Consider the following 21,945-nt stretch of genomic DNA (forward strand, 5'->3'; position numbering starts at 1 on the left):
CAATTTTAGTATTAACTGTTTGTGTTTGAGTTGCACATCAACTTGAAGAAAAGGAAAGGAGGAAGGGGTATAGAGTTTCATGATGGAGCTTGTCTAATTTCACAGATAAACTGCACATATTTTTAACCTATCTATTTCTGTTCGAGCATTTCGAACCTCAAGCATTACAAGGAGCAAGAGGCTTACCACATAAACCTCTGTTTCCTGAGTAAGAGCTTTCTGGGAACTCGCTCAAAGGCTTACCCGTTGGAATTTCTCCCTCCAGAAAATTATCTGATAAATCCAGTTCCATGAGCCTTTTCAGCTTCAGAAATTCAACTGGTATGTTGCCAGTGAACTGGTTTTTCTGCAGCTTCAGCCTTTCTAATGAGCTCACATTAGCTAAAGCATCTGGTATTCTGGAACCAAACTTATTAGAGCTCAAATCCAAAGTCTCCAATAATTTCAAACCCCCAATGGATGTTGGCACTCCGCCAATCAAAGAATTACGTGACAGGTTGACATACTTCATTCCTGTTTGACCTCCTACTCCAATTTGTTCAATGCCCCCAGAGAAGTTGTTATTAGAGAGGTCAATATATGTCAATGAACCATCAGGAAATGCATTGCCTATCTCAAAAACTTTACTTATGGGGCCTGTGAGTCTGTTTGAGTGGAGATCCAGCACACCCAGTTGCTGCAAGTTTGTAACTGAATCAGGAATCCCTGAAACAAGAAAATTCCTTGAGAGATTCAATGAGTAGAGCTGAGTCAAGCTCCCCAGCCATGCAGGCAGGCTTCCGCTGAGATGGTTAGCAGATAAGTCCAGTTCTTGCATTGGACTTGGAGTCGCTCGCAAGAATTCTGGAATTTTTCCTTGAATTCCACATCCACCCAGGTATATCTTGGTAAGTGATGGCATTTCTGATAGCAACTTGGGGAAGGAGACGAGCTTCAAGCGGTTGAATGACAAATCTAAACTTTGAAGCTTTTGAAGGGAAGACAACTCACTAGGCAATGGCCCTTGAATCAAATTGTGAGGTATGCTTAATAGAATTAGACGAGAGAGTTGAGAGATTGATTTTGGTATCTGACCAGATATCAGGTTTCCCTTGAGATACAACTCTGTTAAAGCTGATAGACCGCCCAAACTAGAAGGAATTGCTCCCTCAAGCTTGTTATTTGCCAGTGACGCTCTCTGGAGAGAAACCAAATACCCAAAATTTGGTGGTATTCTTCCAGTGAGATGGTTATCGTTTAGTCTAAGGAAACCAAGAGAGGACATTTGGCCAGAACTTGATGGAAATGGGATTGCCCCCTCAAGATGATTTCCATTCAAATACAACTCTGAAATTGAATTCAAATTTGTTATCGAAGCTGGGATGTTCCCTTCCAATAGATTGTTCGAAAGATCGAGCGTTTCCAGCGCCTGCATTTCACCAATCTTCACTGGTAGATGACCAGTTAGAGCATTGCTGTGTAGATCCAGACGCATCAGATTTTTCAAGTTCGTGAAGGAATCAGGTATCGACCCAGTGAAATTATTTGAATATAGAAACAGTTGGTGAAGATTTGTAAGATTGCCTAGGCTTGGAGGAAGAGAACCAGACAATCTATTCTCATGCAGGTGAAGCTTTTCAAGTTTCGACAGCTTACCAATGCTGTCTGGTACTGGTCCACTGAGCCTGTTGCCATATAAGTACAGCTTCCGGAGCTCTGGGAGTCGAAAACCAATCTCCGGCGGGATCGTTCCAGCCAGGCCTATTAAGCCACCAAGATCAATGACTTCAATAGAGGTGAGAAGTGCAATTGAGGGAGACAATGATCCTCTCATTTCAGGTTGAAAGTCGAAATCATTGGTGGAAATGAATACTGAAAGACGGATTTCCGTCACCCTACCAGTTTGATTATGGCAACGAATACCTTCCCAGTTGCAGCAACTATGACCAACCCACTTCGCTAATCGGCCGGAAGTATCAGCACGGATCCCAGCCTTGAAACCAATTAGACCTTTCAGGTCGTTGGAGTTGCATTGTCCCCCAGCAATTTTTGCTTCTCCAACTCTTGTGATGGCTAGTAAAACAACCACCCAGAACAGCTGACAGGCCATTTTGCTGCCTGGACTGATAAATCAAGACTCCCAAATTTGATTTTTGCTAAAATAGGAAATGAATAAGACGATACAAGGTTCAAGATCTCTATAACATTGGAGAAGAAAAGAACAATAGTGAGTCAAAAAAATCTCTTTTTTGCTTTTTCTTTTTTCTTATTTTTCCTTTACAGTGAGTAGTGCTGAAAAGCATAAATGTGTCTGAATTATGATGTCCTAGAGATTTACTTTAAAGAAATGGCAGAGATCACTTCCCCCAATAGTCTCAAAGAGATTAAACTAATCCTAACCACTAACCACTTTTGTAGTCTTTCGAAAAAAAATACAAAACTTCTTTCCTAAGAAGCTGCTACTGTGATAAATCAGCGGCAAACTGAGATTTCTCAATGTGGTCTCCTCAAAATCAACCCACTTGCAGATGTTCCTTTCTTGGGAGCAAGTTCTATGAAACCCATGTTCTAACATTACTGTTGGTCCTAATATACTTTAAAAACTTGCATGTTAAAGGCATCAGGGGGTTCCTGGCTTTGTTATGGTCCCCAAGGACTGACCACTGTCAACGTTTTGGAACCCCAAGAAGGATCTTACAACTAATTGTCAGCTTGCTTTAGGACTAAATATTGACAGCCTGCTTGGGGACAAGTTATCACTTTGACCCTTTAATTCGGGTAAGAACCCATATGCTGTGATTAATATTTTACTGTTAGAGAAATTCTAATACCATGCTCCCATTTAATAATTAATATGAAAAATTCAAAGGAAAATATGAGACTAGAAAAACTCACCCTAGAAATACAAGAAAGATTATAAACACGGTTGCGAGAGCTTGATGCTTGATGTCTAAATAAAACTGCACCAGAAGTTGAACAATTATGAGAAAGGGTTGCCCAGCTGCGTAAAATTACCGTCACTTCCGACGAACACTGGCAAACAAAATAAGCATGAATAATGATTTCTTGTCCTTTTTCTCTTTTGTTCTGTTAGAAAATGATATCTATAAACTGGAACGTAGAATTGGAAAAAAGGGAAGACAACAATTGGGTGGCTAACAACTGACCTCCTTAATTTAAGCAACATTTCTCCTGAAGTTCATGCTCAAATTAAGCTACATCATACCCACAAGAAAAAAACTCTAGAATTTAAACAAATTTTCTCAAAATTTATAAAATATCATCAATTATAGACATTAAAATAGTAAGCAAAATATTTGATTATCGCTTCTCTAATACGTTTTCAAAATCTAGATTCTAGAGTTACTGCATTCCTTTGGTTAAAAAAACGGCTTCCTTGTCTTCAGTGCTACAATATGCAAGCTAAAATTCATCTTCTTTCTCAATTTCTCTAGAAAATCACATTATAGTTTTTAATGTAGTTTGTCTTTCCATATAAAAATAAAACTTCACTTAGATACTTTTTTTGACAAAACTTCCTAAAGAGGTCCAAGTCAATAGGGTTCAAAGAAGTCCGGAGATGGTCAGTGACTAATGGATTTAATTTGCGATAATAAAATATTTTGAAATTTATTACTAATATATTTAAAATTTAGTAACTAATGGATTTAGTAATATATTTAAAATTTATTACTAATTTAATAAAAATTATGAAAATTAAATCCATTAGTTACTAATTTGATGAAATAAAAAAAATTATTATAAAATTAAATGCTAAAAATTTAAAAAGTGAAAAAAATATGAGAGGGTGAAAGAAAATGAGAAAAAAGAGAAATTGAGAGGAAAAAAAGAAAATAAAAAAATGAAGAAAATTATGATAGAAAATGAAGAGAAAATGAGGAAAATAAGAAAATAAAAGAAAATGAGAGAAAAATAGAAGGAAGAGAAAATAAGTAAAAAAAAAAAGAAAGTAAATCAAAGAAAATGAGTTAAAGATGCAAAGAAAATGAAGAAAAAGAGGTGAGAAAAAAAAAAGTAATACAGAAAAAGTGAAGTAAATGAAATAAAAATGGGAGAAAAAGCAAGGAAAAGTGATAGAAAAGAAGAGGGAATAGAAGAAAAGGAAAGAAAAAGGAAGAGAAAAGAAAGAAAATTAAAAAAAAGAAAAAAAAAAAGTAAAAAAAACAATAGAAAGCGAATGAGAAATGAAAGGAAGTGAAGAGTGAAGAAAAAAAATTATAATATATTTATTTAATTTATTATACAAATATAATATATTTTATAATTTATTTATATTACATCAATATACTTATTAAGTTAATGGCTTTTTTTTTTTTAAACTTGATTTCTCATTCGTTTTTTTTTATTTTCAAATATTTTGTACATTCATATGATGTAAAGAATTTGATAAAAATAAAATTAATTTATTGAATATTAAAATCCTTTCAATATTTAAGATTATTAACTATTAAAAATTTTTGGTATTGAATTTTTTATTAAATATTATTGAGAGAAAGATGGAATTCAAAAATTTTAATGTATTATATATTGAATATGATAAAAAAAAAAATTCAGATCGCTACGGGAATAGTATTCGGTTCAAATCGAAAAAATCGATTTAATTAAATTAATTTAAAATTTTAATTTAATTTTTTATTTATTTCGATTCGGTTTGATTTTTAATTTTAAAAATTTCAATTATTTCGATTTGATTTTGATTAAAAAAAATTTAAACCGAACTATGATAATAGTATATCATTTTTAATAATATAAAGATATTATATCATATTAAAATTAAAATATTCTAATTAAATTTTAAAATATTAAAAATAAAGTGTAAAAAATAAAAAATTTATTAAAAATTTAAATCGATCAAATTAAACCGGATTAGATCGGTTCGATTTAATTTAATTTTTAACCAAAATCAATTCGGTTTAATTTTTATAAATACTAAAATTTCAATTTTTAGTTTATTTAATTCGATTAAATTTTAAATTGAACTGACCGAATATTCATTTTAACTGCTTTTACGTGTAGAAACCATTTAAAAGAAATATGCAAACAAAAAAAATCAGTTTCTTGTTTTAAGCTCAGATTATAAACAACAATCAACATCTAGCAATAAATCAATACCCTTTGCAATCAATTGGTAAATTCTGCAATCAAGAGCTAAACTTAAATCAAAAGCCACAGTCCTGGCTTTAGAAATAGTAATATCCCAAGCATCCACAATACCCTTTGCAGCACAGGCCATAACCTCACCTCTGTTATCCCAAAAAATAATCCCCAGCCCACCAAATGCTGCCAACAACACTATGGAGACCTTTAAAATAAAACCAGGTAATTAAAATTAAATAGTATTATTGCCAATTTTAATAATATAATGAAAGTTTAATATTATTAATTATTTTTAAAATATATTGATGATCTAAAATTTAAAAAAATGGCTGTTCAAATTATTTAAATATAATTTCAGTGAAATAATCATAAAAATCAAATTCAACTCTAGCTATGGATTAAATGAAATAAAAAAACTTTTAAACCAAGTATAAAAAATTTCAATAATAGCAATGAGATAATAAGAAGAAAAATACTAAATTTTTAAATTGATTTTAACAATCAATGAGATTTCAATAGTAGTAATGAGATCAATCTCTTAATAGAGTATTTAAAAATTATGGGATTTTTCTTTTTATAAAATCATTAATAGACTCTATAAAAGCTTTTAAAAATACTTTGAGAGATGTAGTTCACCATCACAATTTGATAAGGGTAATATAAATGATTTGTTTTAAAACTTTTAAATATTAGAGAGGTCCAATGCTTCATCAAAATTTTTAATTGGAGTAAGAGAAAGATACTAATTTTCTTTTTTTAAAAATAATATTATAAAATAAACTCAAAAAAGTTATATTTTTTTTTATATCAATTTTCTATATATTGCATTTAATCAATGTCCATAAATCTATGTACAACGAGATTACACATAAAAATCTAAAAACTCAAAAATCAGTCTAAATTAAAAGAGATAAAAATTAAAAATAAAAAAATTGAAACAAAAGAAAACTGAACAAGTCAAATCAACTAAATAATTAAATTAAATTAGAAAATAAATAAACTTGAAATTTTAAAACGGACTGAACACCCACTTCATTTAGCACCACCGTTATAGTACCAATTATTTCTATCCACATCTCGGTACAGAAGGTGAGTGATAAAATATAAATTTAGCATATTTTCTCTCCTTTTTTTTTATCATTTATTTAAGTAATTTTTTTATTAATTTTACACTTTTTATTATATTTTTATAAAAAAGTAAATGATGAAAAAATAAACAGAAATAATGAGAAAAGAAATTAATTATGTGCCGTAACTGAATTAATTTGACCGAAAATTTATCTAAATTTTTGAACAAACTGCTAAACAACAGTAGAAACAGACATGATAGTAAACGAGAAAATAATTTAAATTTGAAATAAAAAATTAGATCTTCTCATTTAAAATCACAAAATCTCACAATCTCACGTGATTTTTTCCCCTTAGCACAATATAATATCCTCCTTGAATTAAGGAGTCCTCTCCCGAATAGAAACAAATTAAAGAAGGATTCCCCAATTAAAACAATCAAAATCTACTATTTTCGGAAGGATTATATTAGGGTTCAGCACCTGTTTAATTTGGTTTCTGTGGATAGCCGCACATCATCTTTATCAACATCTCTTCCGGTCAATTTTCTCCTCTTCTCTTTTATATTTTCTTTTAACTCACGAGTGGTTAAACTCTTTATTTCTAGTTGGAGTTAAATTGAAATTTTGGTTTATTCATGAATTGTGAGATCTAAACATAATTATTATCTTTTATTTTTTCAATATTTATGCAATTTCAGTTCTTAATATTATTATTGCTTTATTATTTGATCAATAGACCCATTGTTCATATTTTCAAAATGATATATTATTAGTTTAAATGTTTGAAATCCGTAATTGCTTGAATTATTTAACAACAAGTAACAATTAGTGTAACCCACTAAGAAATTACATAATCTAACTTAAACTTAACATGCGGTTTAGTTTGTTAGTTAGAATTTGAACTCTCTAATTTTTAAGGCCGTTGATAAATTAAAATCTCATATTATTGACTATGATTAATTAGTGAATATTTTCTAATTAATTTAAATATAAGAAGAGATTGGTCATGTGAGGTGTCTTCTATAACTAGAACTAATTTATTAGAATGAATAAAAATATTTTTATTTCTATGATCAATTCCTAAAACTGAAATGAATCCTAATATTTAACTATAATTTATTTGTATTACTTTTATTCTCTTTTGATTACTGTTTTATTTAATTGTCTTAATTTTTTATTTTGATTTAATTCTTTATCAAATCTCTCTTTTTTATTTTTATTATTTATTTTCTGAATTACCATATACACAATTTTTATTTGTTAATTTTAAATAGGTTATTTTTTATAGTTTTGACACCTATCAGCTAGGACAACAACAAAACAACAAATAAAGAAGGTAATTCAGAAAGAAGAAAAAAACAAGTCTAAAATTACAGTAACCCAACATGCAACAAGTTGGAGTAGACTTTGAAACAAAGAAAGAACACTAATCATTTAAGCAACACCACAGAGAAGAGGACGTTGCAGAGTTCAGCCGAATGGTTTATAGAAGCGGAGCTCATAAGACGTAGCGATGCGATTCTGAGATTTCAATTGAAAGTAGACCCTTTTTGAAAATAAATGGAAACCTTTAAAGCAAATTAGGTTCATCAAGCAAAACCCTCCCTTAAGAAGACTAGAGCCTACAAAACAAAACAAAGAAAACCAAGCCACCTATAACCGATGAGGAAACTAGCGGCAGAGATCTCAAAAGAAAACATGCGATTAGAGGTAGAGGAAAGAAAATGACATTGAAATGCAACCACCAAACATAAAGAAATTCGATAAATTCAAATGAAGTCGAAAACCCTTATCGAACATATGCTTGAACCATTCATCAACCTCTTTCTCCCTACTCGCCCTTCTCTCTTTATCTTTCTTTCCTCTAAAAGTTCTTAAAAATACTTTAGAGGTTCAATGATCTATTAAAATTTAATAGCAATAATTTAAAATTTGAAGTTATCATTATAAAATAAATCATAAACCTTATAAAATAATGGGTCTGATGTCCCATTAATGTTAATAAGAGTAATAAAAATTATTAATATTTAAATTTACCATTATGAATTTTTTATGAAATCTATTTATATGAAAAAAAAAACAAAAAAGAAAACATAAAAAGAGAAAGAAAAAGAGGGTCGAAAGAGGGAACATTGTAGTTTTGTGCCCGCGATTGGGGCCTTGACCTCGGCCTTCCCTTTCGTTCAATACATATAGTTTGCGTTTCGCACATCTTGCTCCGGAGGTTGTTTTGGGTTGAGATTATGGGTTTGTTCCTGTGTTTGTTGGGTTTTTTAGATTTTATTTCGCTTTGAGTTGCTGAGGCAATTGATTCTCTTTCTCCTTATGTGGTGGCTAGCATTTCCATGGTTTTGCTTTGTAGAGAGGCTATGGCTAGTCGCTTGGTGGTCGAGGATTACTTCTTGAGAGAGTTCTCGTTGTTGTTGTCTCCATAGAAGCTTTATTGCATGTGTGCGATGGCGGTGGCTTCGGAATTTTCACCGTCAAGCCTTCGTGAGTCTGGCTTTCCCTAGGTTGCAGAGACTTCAGCCAGTGAGTATCCCATAACCCTATTGAGTTGTGTTTTCTGTTGGTCTTGGCCGATACTTTCCTCACTCAGTGTTAGTGCTCGATTTCTTTCTATTGGCGATTCTCTTGGATGCGCTTGTTTTGTCGATCATCCAACGGCCGTCTGGCTTAAGATTGATGGAGGTATTCTAGTCAGTGCTGAAATTCAAAAGCAATTTTTGCCAGTGGTTTTTGCTATTGTTTTTCGTTTTTAGTTTTTGATTTTCAATTGGATTGAATTTTCTATTATGTTGCGTTGTGTCTTGTTGGATTGTTAGGCTTGTTGTTTTCTTGAGCTGAAATGTCTGGATTGTTATTTTTGAGCCAAATTTTAAGTTCTCTCCATTGTAAATATTAATATGGTTTTAATATTCCTTGATTGCTGCATTATGAAATATTAAGGTGACATGTCCTCTTTATCAATTATATGATAATAATACACGAATAAAAATAATTTAGTGGATTAATAATGATTTAATTTATATGACATATTTTAAATATCATACTTCAAAAATATTGAATAATTTTTCAGGTTTGTGTTAAAAAGAAGTTAGATAAGTTCGAATATAGAAATTATTAAATTATTTATTTATTATAGTTAAAAAGTTTAATATATTTATATAATATTGAAATTATAATTATTGAATTATTTTCCTCTTATTTCCAAAAAAATAATTTTCATATAAAATTAAAACTGTATTAAATTCGAAAAAGCTTGCATTTGAAATTCAATATTGAAACGGAAAAATTATTGCACAAAAGGAGACAAATTCAACGATTAAAAGCCCCACCAACCAAAACTAAATTTCCCAACTCTCTTCAAAGGAAGTTCCCAACGGTCTTTAAAGTTTCATTTCTTAATAATTCAACTTTTTCTATTATTATTTAATTATCTTAAATCATAAAGGAGCTCATAAAAGAGAATGATAAGTTGTTGATTGCCACTGGTACTGCCATCAACTAACGCATCATAACCACCCATTCGCCTAACAGTAATTACCTTTACATATAAAATTATATTTTCTGATTAAATAATTCATTTTTAATTAAATTATATTTTCGGAAAAAAAGATGGTTAATATGACAAAAATATTTAATTTAGCATACAAATTAAACTCTTTTTATAATTTTGAGTATTAAAATAATTAAAAATTAAAATTATACAGTAAGCTAATGTAATTATTTTTTTTAAAGAAAAATTAAAATTGAAAATAAAAATCACAAAAACACGCGTTGTTTGAATGCTAGTAACTACAAACACAGACAGGAGATTTCCAGCCGGTTATGGCATTTTCTTGCTGTTCCTGCCAAAGAGTGTGTGTTTTTCTCTACGGAGCGTATGCAGGGTAAAGCATCAGAAGCATCTTCCACCAATTTTAGCTTTAAAAGAGACTAAAATACGAACCCATTTTAGCATTTAACTTCCTTTGCTTTCATTCACCCACAATGAAGCGAGTCAAGGTCGAGTCTTTTCTGCCATTGACACGAATCACATTGATTCAGGCTTTAATGGCCCTTCTTCTTGTTTATTTACTCTTCATGAGCCTTGAAATCCCTCTCATTTTCAAAACTGGTTATGGGTATGAGTATGGGTCTGTGTCCGGCGATGGCTCTCTCGGCTACGCTTTGCCTAGGTCCTTGTTGGTCGACAATGATGGAGCAGCTCGAACGGTGTTCGACCCTCATAAGGTCGTTCATCGGAGCCCTGAGAGGCGAATGCGAGAGACGAAAAGAGTCAAAAGACTGTCGGGTCTGTTGTTCAATGAGACTATTTTCGATGCTTCTGACATTGCCGATGAATTCTCTGTGCTTCACAAGGCCGCTAAAGAGGCGTGGCTAGCAGGGAAGAAGCTCTGGGAAGAGTTGGAGTCAGGTAAGGTTCAAGCCAACCTGATCAACAATAGCAACACCGCCGACAATCGCACTGAACGTTGCCCGGTGTCTATAGCTTTATCCGGAGCGGTATTTTCGGCCCGTAACCGGATCATAGAGCTTCCATGCGGCCTGACTCTGGGGTCCCACATAACGGTGGTGGGAAGTCCGAGGTGGGCCCACCAGGAGAAGGACCCCAAAATAGCGTCACTGAAGGAGGGGGAGGAGGCACTGATGGTATCGCAGTTCATGATGGAGCTACAGGGGTTGAAGACTGTTGATGGAGAGGAACCACCAAGAATTCTCCATTTCAATCCGAGGTTGAAGGGTGATTGGAGTGGCAAACCTGTGATAGAGCAGAATACGTGCTATAGAATGCAGTGGGGAATTCCGTTGCGGTGCGAGGGCTGGAGTTCTCAGGCCGATGAAGAAACCGGTAAATGATTTGCTTTTGCATGTCTTTCTGTTGCAATTTGATTGCATTGAACTGTGTTTAGTAGGAGTTTACATGCAGAGCTTATTCGAGGATGATTCCAATCTGTTACCTGTGGTGTAGTTTTCGTCGTTACTGTAGCTGTCAATTATTCAACTATGTTGAAATGATTTCTTTATTTGTCAAGGACCTTTGTGGAATTTTCTGAAAATTGATGTTGTCAGTCTTGTGATGCTTCTTGTCTGTTTTATAGTTTTTAAGATACCTGCATTATCCTTTGTTAGTCACATGCTTAAAGAATTTTCAACCCCAGTTGATGGTTTCAGTTTATCTTGCTCCATCTGCTCGTCTCCTCCCTCTTTCATTTGCAACTCAATTTAATGTTATAATATTGATGGGACATTAACCATGGTTGCCATTTTTCTTATGGTTTTGTGAAGTTGATGGGCTGGTGAAATGTGAGAAATGGCTTCGTGATGATGATGCTAACTCAGAAGATTCAAAAGCCACATGGTGGTTGAACAGACTGATCCGACCCAAAAGGAAGACCCAGTTCACCTGGCCATTCCCTTTTGCTGAGGGAAAACTATTTGTTCTTACTCTGAGTGCTGGCTTGGAAGGTTATCATATCAATGTTGACGGCAGACATATCACTTCGTTTCCATATCACACTGTAAGTATTGTGAACTAGCAAAACTTCCTAAGCTTTTGACAAATGCAGAATTGCTGATCATCTTTAAACTCATAATGTTTATAGGGATTTGTTCTTGAGGATGCCACTGGATTATATTTGAATGGGGATGTTGATGTACATTCTGTTTTTGCTGCTTCCTTACCTTCCTCACATCCAAGTGTTGCACCTCAGCAGCATCTTGAGATGTTCAGGAAGTGGCAAGCACCAATTCTTCTTGATGGAAAAGTTGAGCTCTTCATCGGCATCATCTCTGCTGGCAATCATTTTGCTGAGCGGATGGCTGTAAGGAAAACCTGGATGCAGCATAATCTGATACGATATTCGAAAGTGGTGGCTCGGTTTTTTGTAGCACTGGTGAGCTTGGATTATAATGTCCCATTTAGCTTTGCAGCTTTCTTTTGTATGCTATAAGCTGAAAAAATTTAATAATTGCTTGATTATTTTTTTTGTTGGACAGAGTGGAAGAAAGGAAATAAATGCACAGCTAAAGAAAGAAGCAGATTATTTTGGTGATATTGTTATAGTTCCATACGTGGATAATTATGACCTTGTTGTATTGAAGACAGTTGCAATATGTGAATATGGGGTGAGTGACTGATCAACCGTGGCTTACTCTTTCATTCTTGTTTTCCTTAAGTTTTTATGTTTTACTCGTTGTGAGTAATTATTCTCTTCTTTTTTCTTTCATATGCCTTACTAAGTAGAATTGTATATATTTCCTTTTATTCTGGTCGTTCATAGGTTCACACTGTGGCTGCAAAGTATATTATGAAGTGTGATGATGACACTTTTGTGAGGGTTGAGGTCATGCTACAGGAAGCAAAGAAGGTGCCCAGGGATAGAAGCCTATATATTGGAAACATTAACTTCTACCACAGGGTTTTCCGTAGTGGAAAATGGGCGGTGACCTATGAGGTATACATCCTGCAAAGTCTTGGAGAATGCCGTAATTAATCATTCTGTGCTTACCGACAGTTAGCTTTTTTTTTTATAATTATTATATATCCAGATATAGAAGGACATGCAAACTTTTTTCCCTGTCCCCATTCGTCTAAATGTTATAGTTTCTTATCTTATTTGCTTTGTGATAGAGTTGAATCTCTATGTCTAAATTGATATGACAATGTTGTTTGTTACAAACTTCCAATGTGTATTATAGTGCTTTTATACCCATAATTTCTCTTACATCAAATTAGGTATTCTCAAAATTATTAGAGTCTGCCAATGGTTTTGGATTTCCTCTGTCAGTCACTTCTAATAACCATTAGGATAAAATAGTTTGCCTGCGCCAGCAGTAATAGATGATTTGAGCATCTACATACTGTGCCTAGAAATGTCTATAGCTTTTCAATGCCTATGTATGTTGTTTTCTTAAGGAAGTATGATTATTGACGATTCCAAATACAATTGCTGACTGTGTATATTGTTGTTGATGATTCAGGAATGGCCAGAAGAAGAGTACCCACCCTATGCAAATGGTCCAGGTTATATTATCTCATCTGACATTGCGCAATTCATTGTTGCCGAGTTTCAAAGTCATAAGTTGAGAGTATGTTACATTGATCTAGCAGTGCTCTCTCTCTCTCTTTCTTTTCTCCTGTGAGTGTGTGTATTCTGTGGTGGCAGTCATAGGATTTATTCTGAATTTTATGTCTTCTTGGTGCAGTTGTTTAAGATGGAAGATGTGAGCATGGGGATGTGGGTGGAAAATTTCAATAGTTCAAAACCTGTAGAGTATGTGCATAGCTTTATGTTTTGCCAGTATGGGTGCACTGAAGATTATTACACTGCTCATTACCAATCTCCAAGGCAGATGATATGCCTCTGGGAAAAATTACAGCAGGGAAAGCCCCATTGCTGCAATGTTAGATGATGATATATAACAATGGTAGCCTGCAGAAGAAGGAAGAAACCCCGAGAACAAGTTTTTGCAGTCCAGTAAATTTCTGTATATATATATATTCCGAGCCATTGGAGACATAATGGGTGATTTTGATCCGATCCGATCTGGTCCTGCTCAAGTACATTCTTACATTCGTTTCCGGGTAGCCACAACCAGTTTCCGTTGATGCTTTAGAATACTTTAGCAATAATGCTGGAAGTGGTAGAAGGGCTGCACAGCTTATAGAAGACATCTTGGCTTTGTAATCATAGTGTGGTAAACATTGAAGTGCAAAGACTTGAAAACATAAATGTTTTATCTCCATTAGTGTCTGGGATATGGTTGATTTTTAACTTCTTGTAAAGTGCATGATAATTATTTATAGGAGAATAAAACTGTAGGGTATAAAGCTTCTTTATCTGTTTCTAGAGCTTCACAAAGAAGTAGGGCCTCCAAAAAGAATCCTTTGTGGTGAAAATGATTCTCTTGTCGCCCAAAACAAACAATCTGAAGTCGTGTTCAGTCCATTAGGACAGTTACAGACAAAAGAATCGTAAGCTCCACCATACCCACAAACCCCATGGCTCCTCTCGCAATCAGCGCATGAACTTGGATAGTTATTATACACATTAAACTTGTACTTTAATCTTATTCCATACTTCCAATTGTCAGGATTAGCATCCTGGCCATTAAAGCTATAAAACCCTGAATAGGAACTGCATTGCAGCTTCTGTAAATCCATTTCAAATGCAGGTCCAAGATCTACAGGAGTGTAAACACAAGAGTAGAGATTGGGAGATTCAGCATGCTGATCGCTTGGCAAGATTACAAGAAACTGCAAATGGATGCATCTGTTATATCACATTGAGGGACTCTGCTGCCATTATTGTCACTATTCACATTGGTTTTGTAAATAGGCGAAGAATTTGTTGAGCAGTCAAGCAATGCAAAGACAGTATTATCATGAAACGAGAAGGGGCATCCCAGTCCAGGCCGAAGCCTTTGCTTGATTGGGTCCATGCACAGGTTGACATTGAAGGATCTGAGATGTATATAGCTTGATTAGTGTAGTCTATATTAGTGAGAGGATAGCTGCCTGAATGGGTGGTGAAGGTGAGCTTGTCTTCATTGCAAGTTACATATTTTTTAAATACTGGATCGCCACAGCCAAGGCCAGTGCCAAATGGATGCCTGATGGGTATCTTGCCACAGGAATTCTGGCAGGCTTGGGATGAGATTAAAGAATTTTTGATTCCTTAAAACTTCGATAATTTTTTAATTCGATGGATTACTTTTTAAAAATTAATAATTTTTTTGTTATGATGACAAATTAAGATCATCAATTTATTTGAATTGTAAATAATAAATAAATTCTTTTTAATTATTACCAATAAATAAATAAATAAAACTTATGCTTAAAATCATTAAAAGCCTATCCCTGCCGAGGCCACGACACAAAACAGCTCGTGGCTACCCTAAGCATATGGTAATATCATAATCAGTAGAACGAAGTCGTTTCACTGGGGAGTCTGAAAGCGAAGCCTAAGGCTGACGATTGCACCCGGTGCAACCTCGAAGCCATCGTTTAGCTTCATCGACTCAGGTTTCACCATCACTGGTTGTGGAGAAACAATCTTGTTTAACTTCAAGGTATCGCTTTTTGCCCTACTCATGTAACTGAGTTCTCTTATTTCCTTTTTCTTTAAAAGAAAATATTGGGTTTTGCTCTATTTTCCTGTTTACCTCAGTACTGTAGACTTCGATTTTATTGAAGTCGAAATACCATATAAACTTTCAATTTCTATTGTAAATAAAAATGTAAGAATCCTCTAATTAATAATGAAATTCCACATTGTTGTTAATTTCTTCTCTTTGGGATCTTATGTATGATCAGGAAGTGTTTGATGGAATGTCTCAGAGATGTTTTTTTTCCCACTGGTTATTTGAATTCTTCATTGCAGTTGCAGCTATCATAAATTATTGCAATACAAAAAAGAAAAATGTTGTTGGTAGGATGTGGTTATGTTGTGCCAATCTGGTTTAAGTTAGCAATTGTCAGCTAACTGATCAACACTGAAGTTTTATAAAAACAATGGTTTAAGATTTCTGTTTAAGATTTATGGATACAATCTGGTGTAAGTTAGTAGTTGGTTATGCTTAGTTGACAATTGTTGGTAGATTCTTTGTGACATGAACTTAGGAAATCCGCTGGATATATTGGTTGATGCTAAGTGGGTTAGCATTCTTGTTTCATTGTCTTTTAGGAGCCTTCCGTCACATAACAACTGGTTTATTTAAATAATGGCAATATGCAGTAGTTTTTTAACTGAAGCCCCTTGCTGTTAAATGCAATTGTTGAACAGAAAAATATAAAATTTCTAAAATTTTCTTCCTGAAATTTTTTATGCCAGTCATTGTTTTGTAAATTGTAACTGCTCTATCTTATGGTTAAAATAATTAGATTATTGTACATTTTAGTCACTAGTGTTTGAAAAATGAAAACTTTGCTAGTAAAGTTTCTTAAAATTGTATTAACTTGCCTATGTTGGAAAATTTTGGAGTGACTGTTAGTACTTTGTAGGTGATGGACTAATGAAGTCTCTTTGCGCTGATTCTTCCGTATGGAGAGAAGCCACTGCGTCGTTACACAAATCCTCAAATTTCATTATTATGGGTTTCTTACATAGACATGAAGAGGTGTGCCATTTTTTACCTTAGGCATTCTTTTCAACTTTTTTCTCATCATCTCTACGTGGGATTCCCTCGAAATAGTTTGCAATTAATTGTTGGAAGATCTTTGAATAAAAAACTCTATTCCTCAAGCTTGAGTAATGTCAGACCTTTTCCTGATTATTCCCCAAAGAAACCCACTATTAAAGACTCTGAAATTGTCCATCAAATCTCAAATGCAATAAAATTACGCCGCTCTGAGCCCCTCTGCCGCATTCTTAAGCCTTATGAATCTAAGTTTAGGTCTGACCATGTAATTTGGGTTCTTATGAACATCAAGAACGATTATGAATTGGTTTTAAATTTCTTTGACTGGACACGCCTGCTTAGATACCCAAATCTTGAAGTCCGTTGTATTGTTGTTCAAATTGCTGTGGCTTCGAAGGATCTTAAAATGGCTCATGAACTTATTCATGATTTTTGGGCAAAGCCGAATTTGGATATCAGTCATTCATTCACTCATTTTGTTGATCAACTGATATACACTTATAAGGACTGGGGTTCAGATCCCCATGTATTTGATGTTTTCTTCCAAGTCCTTGTTGAAGCTGGAATGGTAAGTGAAGCAAGAAAATTTTTTGACAAGTTGTTAAATTATGGAATAATTGTTTCCATCGATTCTTGTAACTTATATCTATCACAACTGTCAAGAAATTTTGATACGCTTGGGATGGCAATAGTGGTTTTTATTGAATTTCTTCAAGTGGGTGTCCGTTGGAACACCGCATCATATAACATAATTATGAATTCCCTTCTTCAATTAGGGAAAATAAAAGAAGCGCATCTTTTTCTGATGAAAATGGAGTTCAAAGGCTGTACACCTGATGTGGTAAGTTATAGCACTATAATCAATGGGTATTGTCATATTGGCGAACTGCAAAAGGTGTTGTGGCTTGTCAAAAAAATGCAAAAGAAGGGATTGAAGCCCAACTCATACGTCTATAGCAGCCTAATCCTTCTTCTATGTAAAAGCGGTAAAGTTGTTGAAGGTGAGAAGGTCTTGAGGGAGATGACGGATCAAAGAGTTTTTCCTGATAATGTGACATATACAACTCTAATTGATGGTTTCTGTAAGTTGGGCAATACTGAAGCTGCTTATAAGTTGTTTGATGAGATGGAGGCTCAGAAAATTGTTCCTGATTTTATAACATATACTGCTCTTATTTGCGGGCTTTGTCAAAGTGGAAAGATGATTGAAGCAGAAAGACTTTTCAATGAAATGCTTAAAGAAGAGTTGGAACCAGATGAGGTTACATATACAGCTCTTATCGATGGTTATTGCAAGGCAGGTGAGATGAAAAAGGCTTTTTCCCTTCACAATCAGATGGTCCAAATTGGGCTTACTCCAAATATTGTCACATACACTGCACTGGCTGATGGCCTTTGTAAATGTGGGGAGCTAGACACAGCGAATGAGCTTCTTCATGAGATGTGCAGAAAGGGCCTTGAATTAAATATTTGCACTTATAACTCAATTATTAATGGCCTTTGCAAAGCAGGAAATATATCACAAGCAATAAAGCTGATGGAAGAAATGCAGGAAGCAGGGATATATCCTGATACTATCACTTACACCACTTTGATGGATGCTTACTGTAAGACAAGGGAGATGGTTAAAGCACATGCGCTTCTGCGTGAGATGCTGGATAGAGGGCTTCAACCTACAGTTGTTACGTTCAATGTGCTCATGAATGGTTTTTGTTTGTCAGGAATGCTGGAAGATGGTGAGAGACTACTGAAATGGATGTTGGAGAAGGGCATAATGCCAAACGCCACTACCTACAACTCTATTATGAAGCAGTACTGCATTAGAAATAGCATGCGTACTACAACTGAAATTTACAGGGAGATGTGTGCTCAAGGAGTGATCCCTGACAGCAATACATATAACATTTTAATAAAAGGGCACTGTAAAGCAAGAAATATGAAAGAGGCATGGTTTTTGCACAAAGAAATGGTAGAGAAGGGGTTTAACCTCACAGCTAGTTCCTATAATGCTCTCATCAAGGGGTTTCTCAAGAGGAAGAAACTTTTGGAGGCAAGACAGCTGTTTGAAGAGATGAGAAGGAAAGGGTTGGTTGCTGATGCAGAAATATATAATCTTTTTGTTGACATAAATTATGAAGAAGGGAACTTGGAAACAACTCTTGAGCTTTGTGACGAAGCAATCGAGAACTGTCTGGTGGATGAAGCCAGGAATGGAAACCGATAGTTGAGGGTTCCATAATATTTTTGTTTGGTAATTATGGAAAGAACTTGCAAAATTGGATTCACTTATAGGCTGGTATGGATGAACAGATGTCACTCACAGAACAATTTCAGAATTATGGTAAAACTCTTTCCTCTCGGCTTTTTTTGTCTTTAATATGCTACATCACATAGTTCTCTAGATTGTTTGCTTTGCCAGACAATTTTGAGTGGTGGTGATGCTGTCAAACCTGATGTCATTATTTGCAATTTGCTTTGTTAAAGTTAAATGGTTATATCAGCCTAGTTTTAAGGTGAAATGTTATTCGAGATAACTATTTTAGATGTAAAGTAGAGGTGGAATGGCTATTTTAGATGTAAAGTAGGGGGATGTATTTAAGATTCTTTTTTGTGGTTATAACCCTTTTCACACTCAGGTGGACAACGTACATGTGATACACCACTATAGCATCCCACAAGGACCAGAGGGCAGATGGGGCTGAATTACCGTGGATTATGGTTATCACATGCATAAACATCCTCTCTAAGTGATTTGTAAGTTTATTTTTGTACATGTTTGTTGTAACATTCAAATGATAAAGGTATCACAATTTTCAACTTCGTTTGCATATTAAACTCTCGATAGAATTGGATCCTATGATTTCTAAGTTCTTCTCTTCAGAACATAGGATTTTTTTCTGGGTTCTAAATTCTTCTCTTTTGATGCTCCTTTAAGTGTAATCTTAAGGTAGTGTTTGCATATTTTTGCACTAGCTCTGTCCTGAACCAACAAAATACTTCGAGTGGATGCAGCATTCTGGGTGCCAACTGTTTAAATTCCTAGCAAAGTCGGAATCAGGGTATGAAGGTGCATATTGGACACACCAATTTAAGGTAAGAAGAAAGCCAAATGCTGGTTTTGGCTTTGGGGCCAAGGTAAAAGAGCTCCACAGCAAGTCAAAGATTGATATTTCAAGGAAAACGAGCGCTCGCTTGTCTAGAGTTGAGTTTATTAATGGTGTTGAAGTTTTTTGTAATGGAGGATTGCTCTCAAAAAGATGCCCACACGAGTACTCTTAAAACTGAGACTTAAAGTTGTAACAGGAAAATTATGTGCATGTGGCCTTTGGGCTATCCAATAACTTGTGTTCATTTTTTTTTTTTTTGTAGTTATTATTATTAATTAATTCCAATTACTTATTGTATTAGCTTCAAATATTTCCTTGTGTGACGTTTTTTCAAGGTTCTATTTTTAGCGTTTATATGCTCAGCTTAATCTTATTCGTCTCATGAAAGTGAAGTCTGCCAAAGTTTTTCTTCATGACCACCTTACAATTTTAAAGGCCTCTGGAATTTTTTAGAAGTAGATTAATGAACACCGTCACCGCCGCCACAGTAAGCAGCGAGTCTCTTGCTTCGTGAGGTGATATGAATAACAAGAAAATTTTGAACTCACAATCATCAGAGCACCAGTGGTCTAGTGGTAGAATAGTACCCTGCCACGGTACAGACCCGGGTTCGATTCCCGGCTGGTGCATAGTGTTTTTCGTGTTGTGTTTTAATTTTTGATTTTCTTTCGGTGTGACTCAAAAAATCAAAGTTCATAACCCATCACAGCAAAAAAACATTCCTATTCAACAAATACTTTCTCAATCCCACCATTTTGATAAAAGCCCCAAGCATTTTGTTTATTCCAATTATGATTAAATTGTAAAGATAAATTTAATATAGTTTTGCAAAAATAAAGCATTATATCTATAGAGTAGAATATCATTTATCTATGATATTCTGAGAGGAAATTATGCAATAATGGTTTTGTTCATCTCTTAATTGCATTGCATATCCTAGACGAAATTGAGATAGCTAGAAATGAATTACAACCCATGTGATGTGTGTGTGTCACAACTTATCCTTCTTCCGTTTCTTCAACAAAATTGGCTAAGTGCGTCCATTTCCTTCCCTCAAAATGCCTCCACTATCAAAGGTCTGCTATTCTATGCTTCCATCTTCACATTTCCATTAATACTGCTTCCACTTTCAACGATCCTTACAACTACCTATGTAGCTTTTTTTTCTCAATTTTTTTATGCTTTTTTATAAAACTTTCTTTTATTAAATTCAATCAGCAAATCTCTATTACGACAATAAAAATATAAGAGGAGCGCATGTCAAAATCTCATAAAAATTGACGAACATTCGAGTTATTTTAGAAGCTTTTTCAATTTATCTTTTATTTCATAGTTATATAATAAATTTTATAAAATAATTTATTTATTTATTTTTAATTTATAGTTAATTAAAATTTCTATTGAACATATAATTCCATTTTACAAAATTTTTTTGATGTATTATATTACCAGATACTTCTATATGCAATTTAAAAATACACTATTATTATTATTAGATTATTGAGGACTTTAAACTTTAGTCCAAATTAATTTAGGTCTTTTAAATTAATTCCATTTCAGATTAGGATTTTTTTTTCTGAAATCAGATTAGAATTCCTAACTCTATTAAGTACTTTCCATTTTATAGTTTAACAGACTATCTTAATTTTGTGATTTATTTTATTATTCTATTTTATTATTTTATTTTATTTCTTTTAAAATTACATATAAATTAATTTTTTAAATCAATCATATAAATTCTTGATACTTATTTTAATTGTCATTTAATAGTTTTGTATTAAAAATAATTCTTTAATTTTAAGTAAAACTTATCTTCATATATATCAAATTAATTGTTTAAAAAAATTATATCAAATTATATGTATACATTAATAAATAAATTTTTATGTATTTTAATTTTGTTTATAATTAATAAAATTACTATAAAAACTTATATGCCAAAAATAGCATTCTTTAATAAATTATATATTAAAGTGTTAAAAATAGTTCTCCTTTTGAATATGAAAATTCAATATTTATTATTTAAAATAAAATAAAGTCCACACGTATGATCTTGTCTGGAAGATGAACATTGTATTACGAAAACTCTGAATGTTCCCTACTCCCTCGAATCAATTGTTCATGAATCATGATATTTGTGCCATCATGGAACTTTCGTCGTCAACTAAAAAATTTAATTCTTCGAAAAAAAAACCAAAAAATATTTAATTCTAATTCAACGAAAATTATACTCAATTGAATTTTTATTTAATTACACTAATAAAAAAATTAACATTCTATTTTTAAAAAAAGAAATTGAGTGGTAAAAGCAATAGTTTCTAAAAATAAACCATATTCAATATATTATTATTTAAAAATTAAAATTTTAGAGGAGATTATGGCTCTTATTAATCTCTTTGCATGTAATTTTTCTTGATAACTCATATATATCTAGTCAAATTAAAAATATCATACATACTGCAATTATAATAAATTCACTTTATAAAAGCACAGTGATTGTTTTGTATTGGACGAGTGTATAAATT

At 33.3% G+C, this 21,945-nt stretch overlaps 3 protein-coding genes, 1 non-coding gene and 1 pseudogene across 6 annotated transcripts; 3 read left to right on the forward strand and 2 right to left on the reverse strand.

Moving 5' to 3' along the window:
* Positions 1-70: 70 nt before the first annotated feature.
* LOC110615910 (probable leucine-rich repeat receptor-like protein kinase At1g35710) lies at positions 71-3,204 on the reverse strand. Its single transcript, XM_021758121.2, has one exon. It carries the CDS (start codon positions 2,087-2,089, stop codon positions 158-160), a length of 1,932 nt encoding a protein of 643 aa, XP_021613813.1. The 5' UTR covers positions 2,090-3,204; the 3' UTR covers positions 71-157.
* A 6,748-nt stretch (positions 3,205-9,952) lies between these two features.
* LOC110615889 (hydroxyproline O-galactosyltransferase GALT6) lies at positions 9,953-13,919 on the forward strand. The gene is made up of 7 exons (XM_021758084.2): positions 9,953-11,022; positions 11,460-11,692; positions 11,777-12,067; positions 12,171-12,299; positions 12,455-12,628; positions 13,155-13,262; positions 13,380-13,919. The coding sequence occupies exons 1-7, from the start codon at positions 10,161-10,163 to the stop codon at positions 13,584-13,586; spliced, it is 2,004 nt and encodes a 667-aa protein (XP_021613776.1). The 5' UTR covers positions 9,953-10,160; the 3' UTR covers positions 13,587-13,919.
* Positions 13,920-14,028: 109 nt separating this feature from the next.
* LOC110615340 lies at positions 14,029-15,268 on the reverse strand (annotated as a pseudogene).
* On the forward strand, positions 14,371-19,780 carry LOC110615888 (pentatricopeptide repeat-containing protein At1g05670, mitochondrial). Of its 3 annotated transcripts, none has more exons than XM_021758082.2 (4): positions 14,371-15,245; positions 16,177-18,654; positions 18,950-19,067; positions 19,287-19,780. In XM_021758082.2, the coding sequence occupies exon 2, from the start codon at positions 16,285-16,287 to the stop codon at positions 18,535-18,537; it is 2,253 nt and encodes a 750-aa protein (XP_021613774.1). In that variant the 5' UTR covers positions 14,371-15,245; positions 16,177-16,284; the 3' UTR covers positions 18,538-18,654; positions 18,950-19,067; positions 19,287-19,780. The 3 variants fall into 3 exon arrangements, with proteins under 3 accessions (XP_021613774.1, XP_021613773.1, XP_043812867.1); XM_021758081.2 differs by having other exon boundaries at positions 19,326-19,780; XM_043956932.1 differs by having other exon boundaries at positions 18,950-19,780.
* A 198-nt stretch (positions 19,781-19,978) lies between these two features.
* On the forward strand, positions 19,979-20,049 carry TRNAG-GCC. Its single transcript has one exon. It is a non-coding gene; the product is annotated as a tRNA-Gly (tRNA).
* The last annotated feature ends 1,896 nt before the right edge of the window (positions 20,050-21,945 follow it).

This window comes from Manihot esculenta, chromosome 5, assembly GCF_001659605.2.
Source record: "Manihot esculenta cultivar AM560-2 chromosome 5, M.esculenta_v8, whole genome shotgun sequence".
In the NCBI taxonomy this organism is placed as follows: domain Eukaryota; kingdom Viridiplantae; phylum Streptophyta; class Magnoliopsida; order Malpighiales; family Euphorbiaceae; genus Manihot; species Manihot esculenta.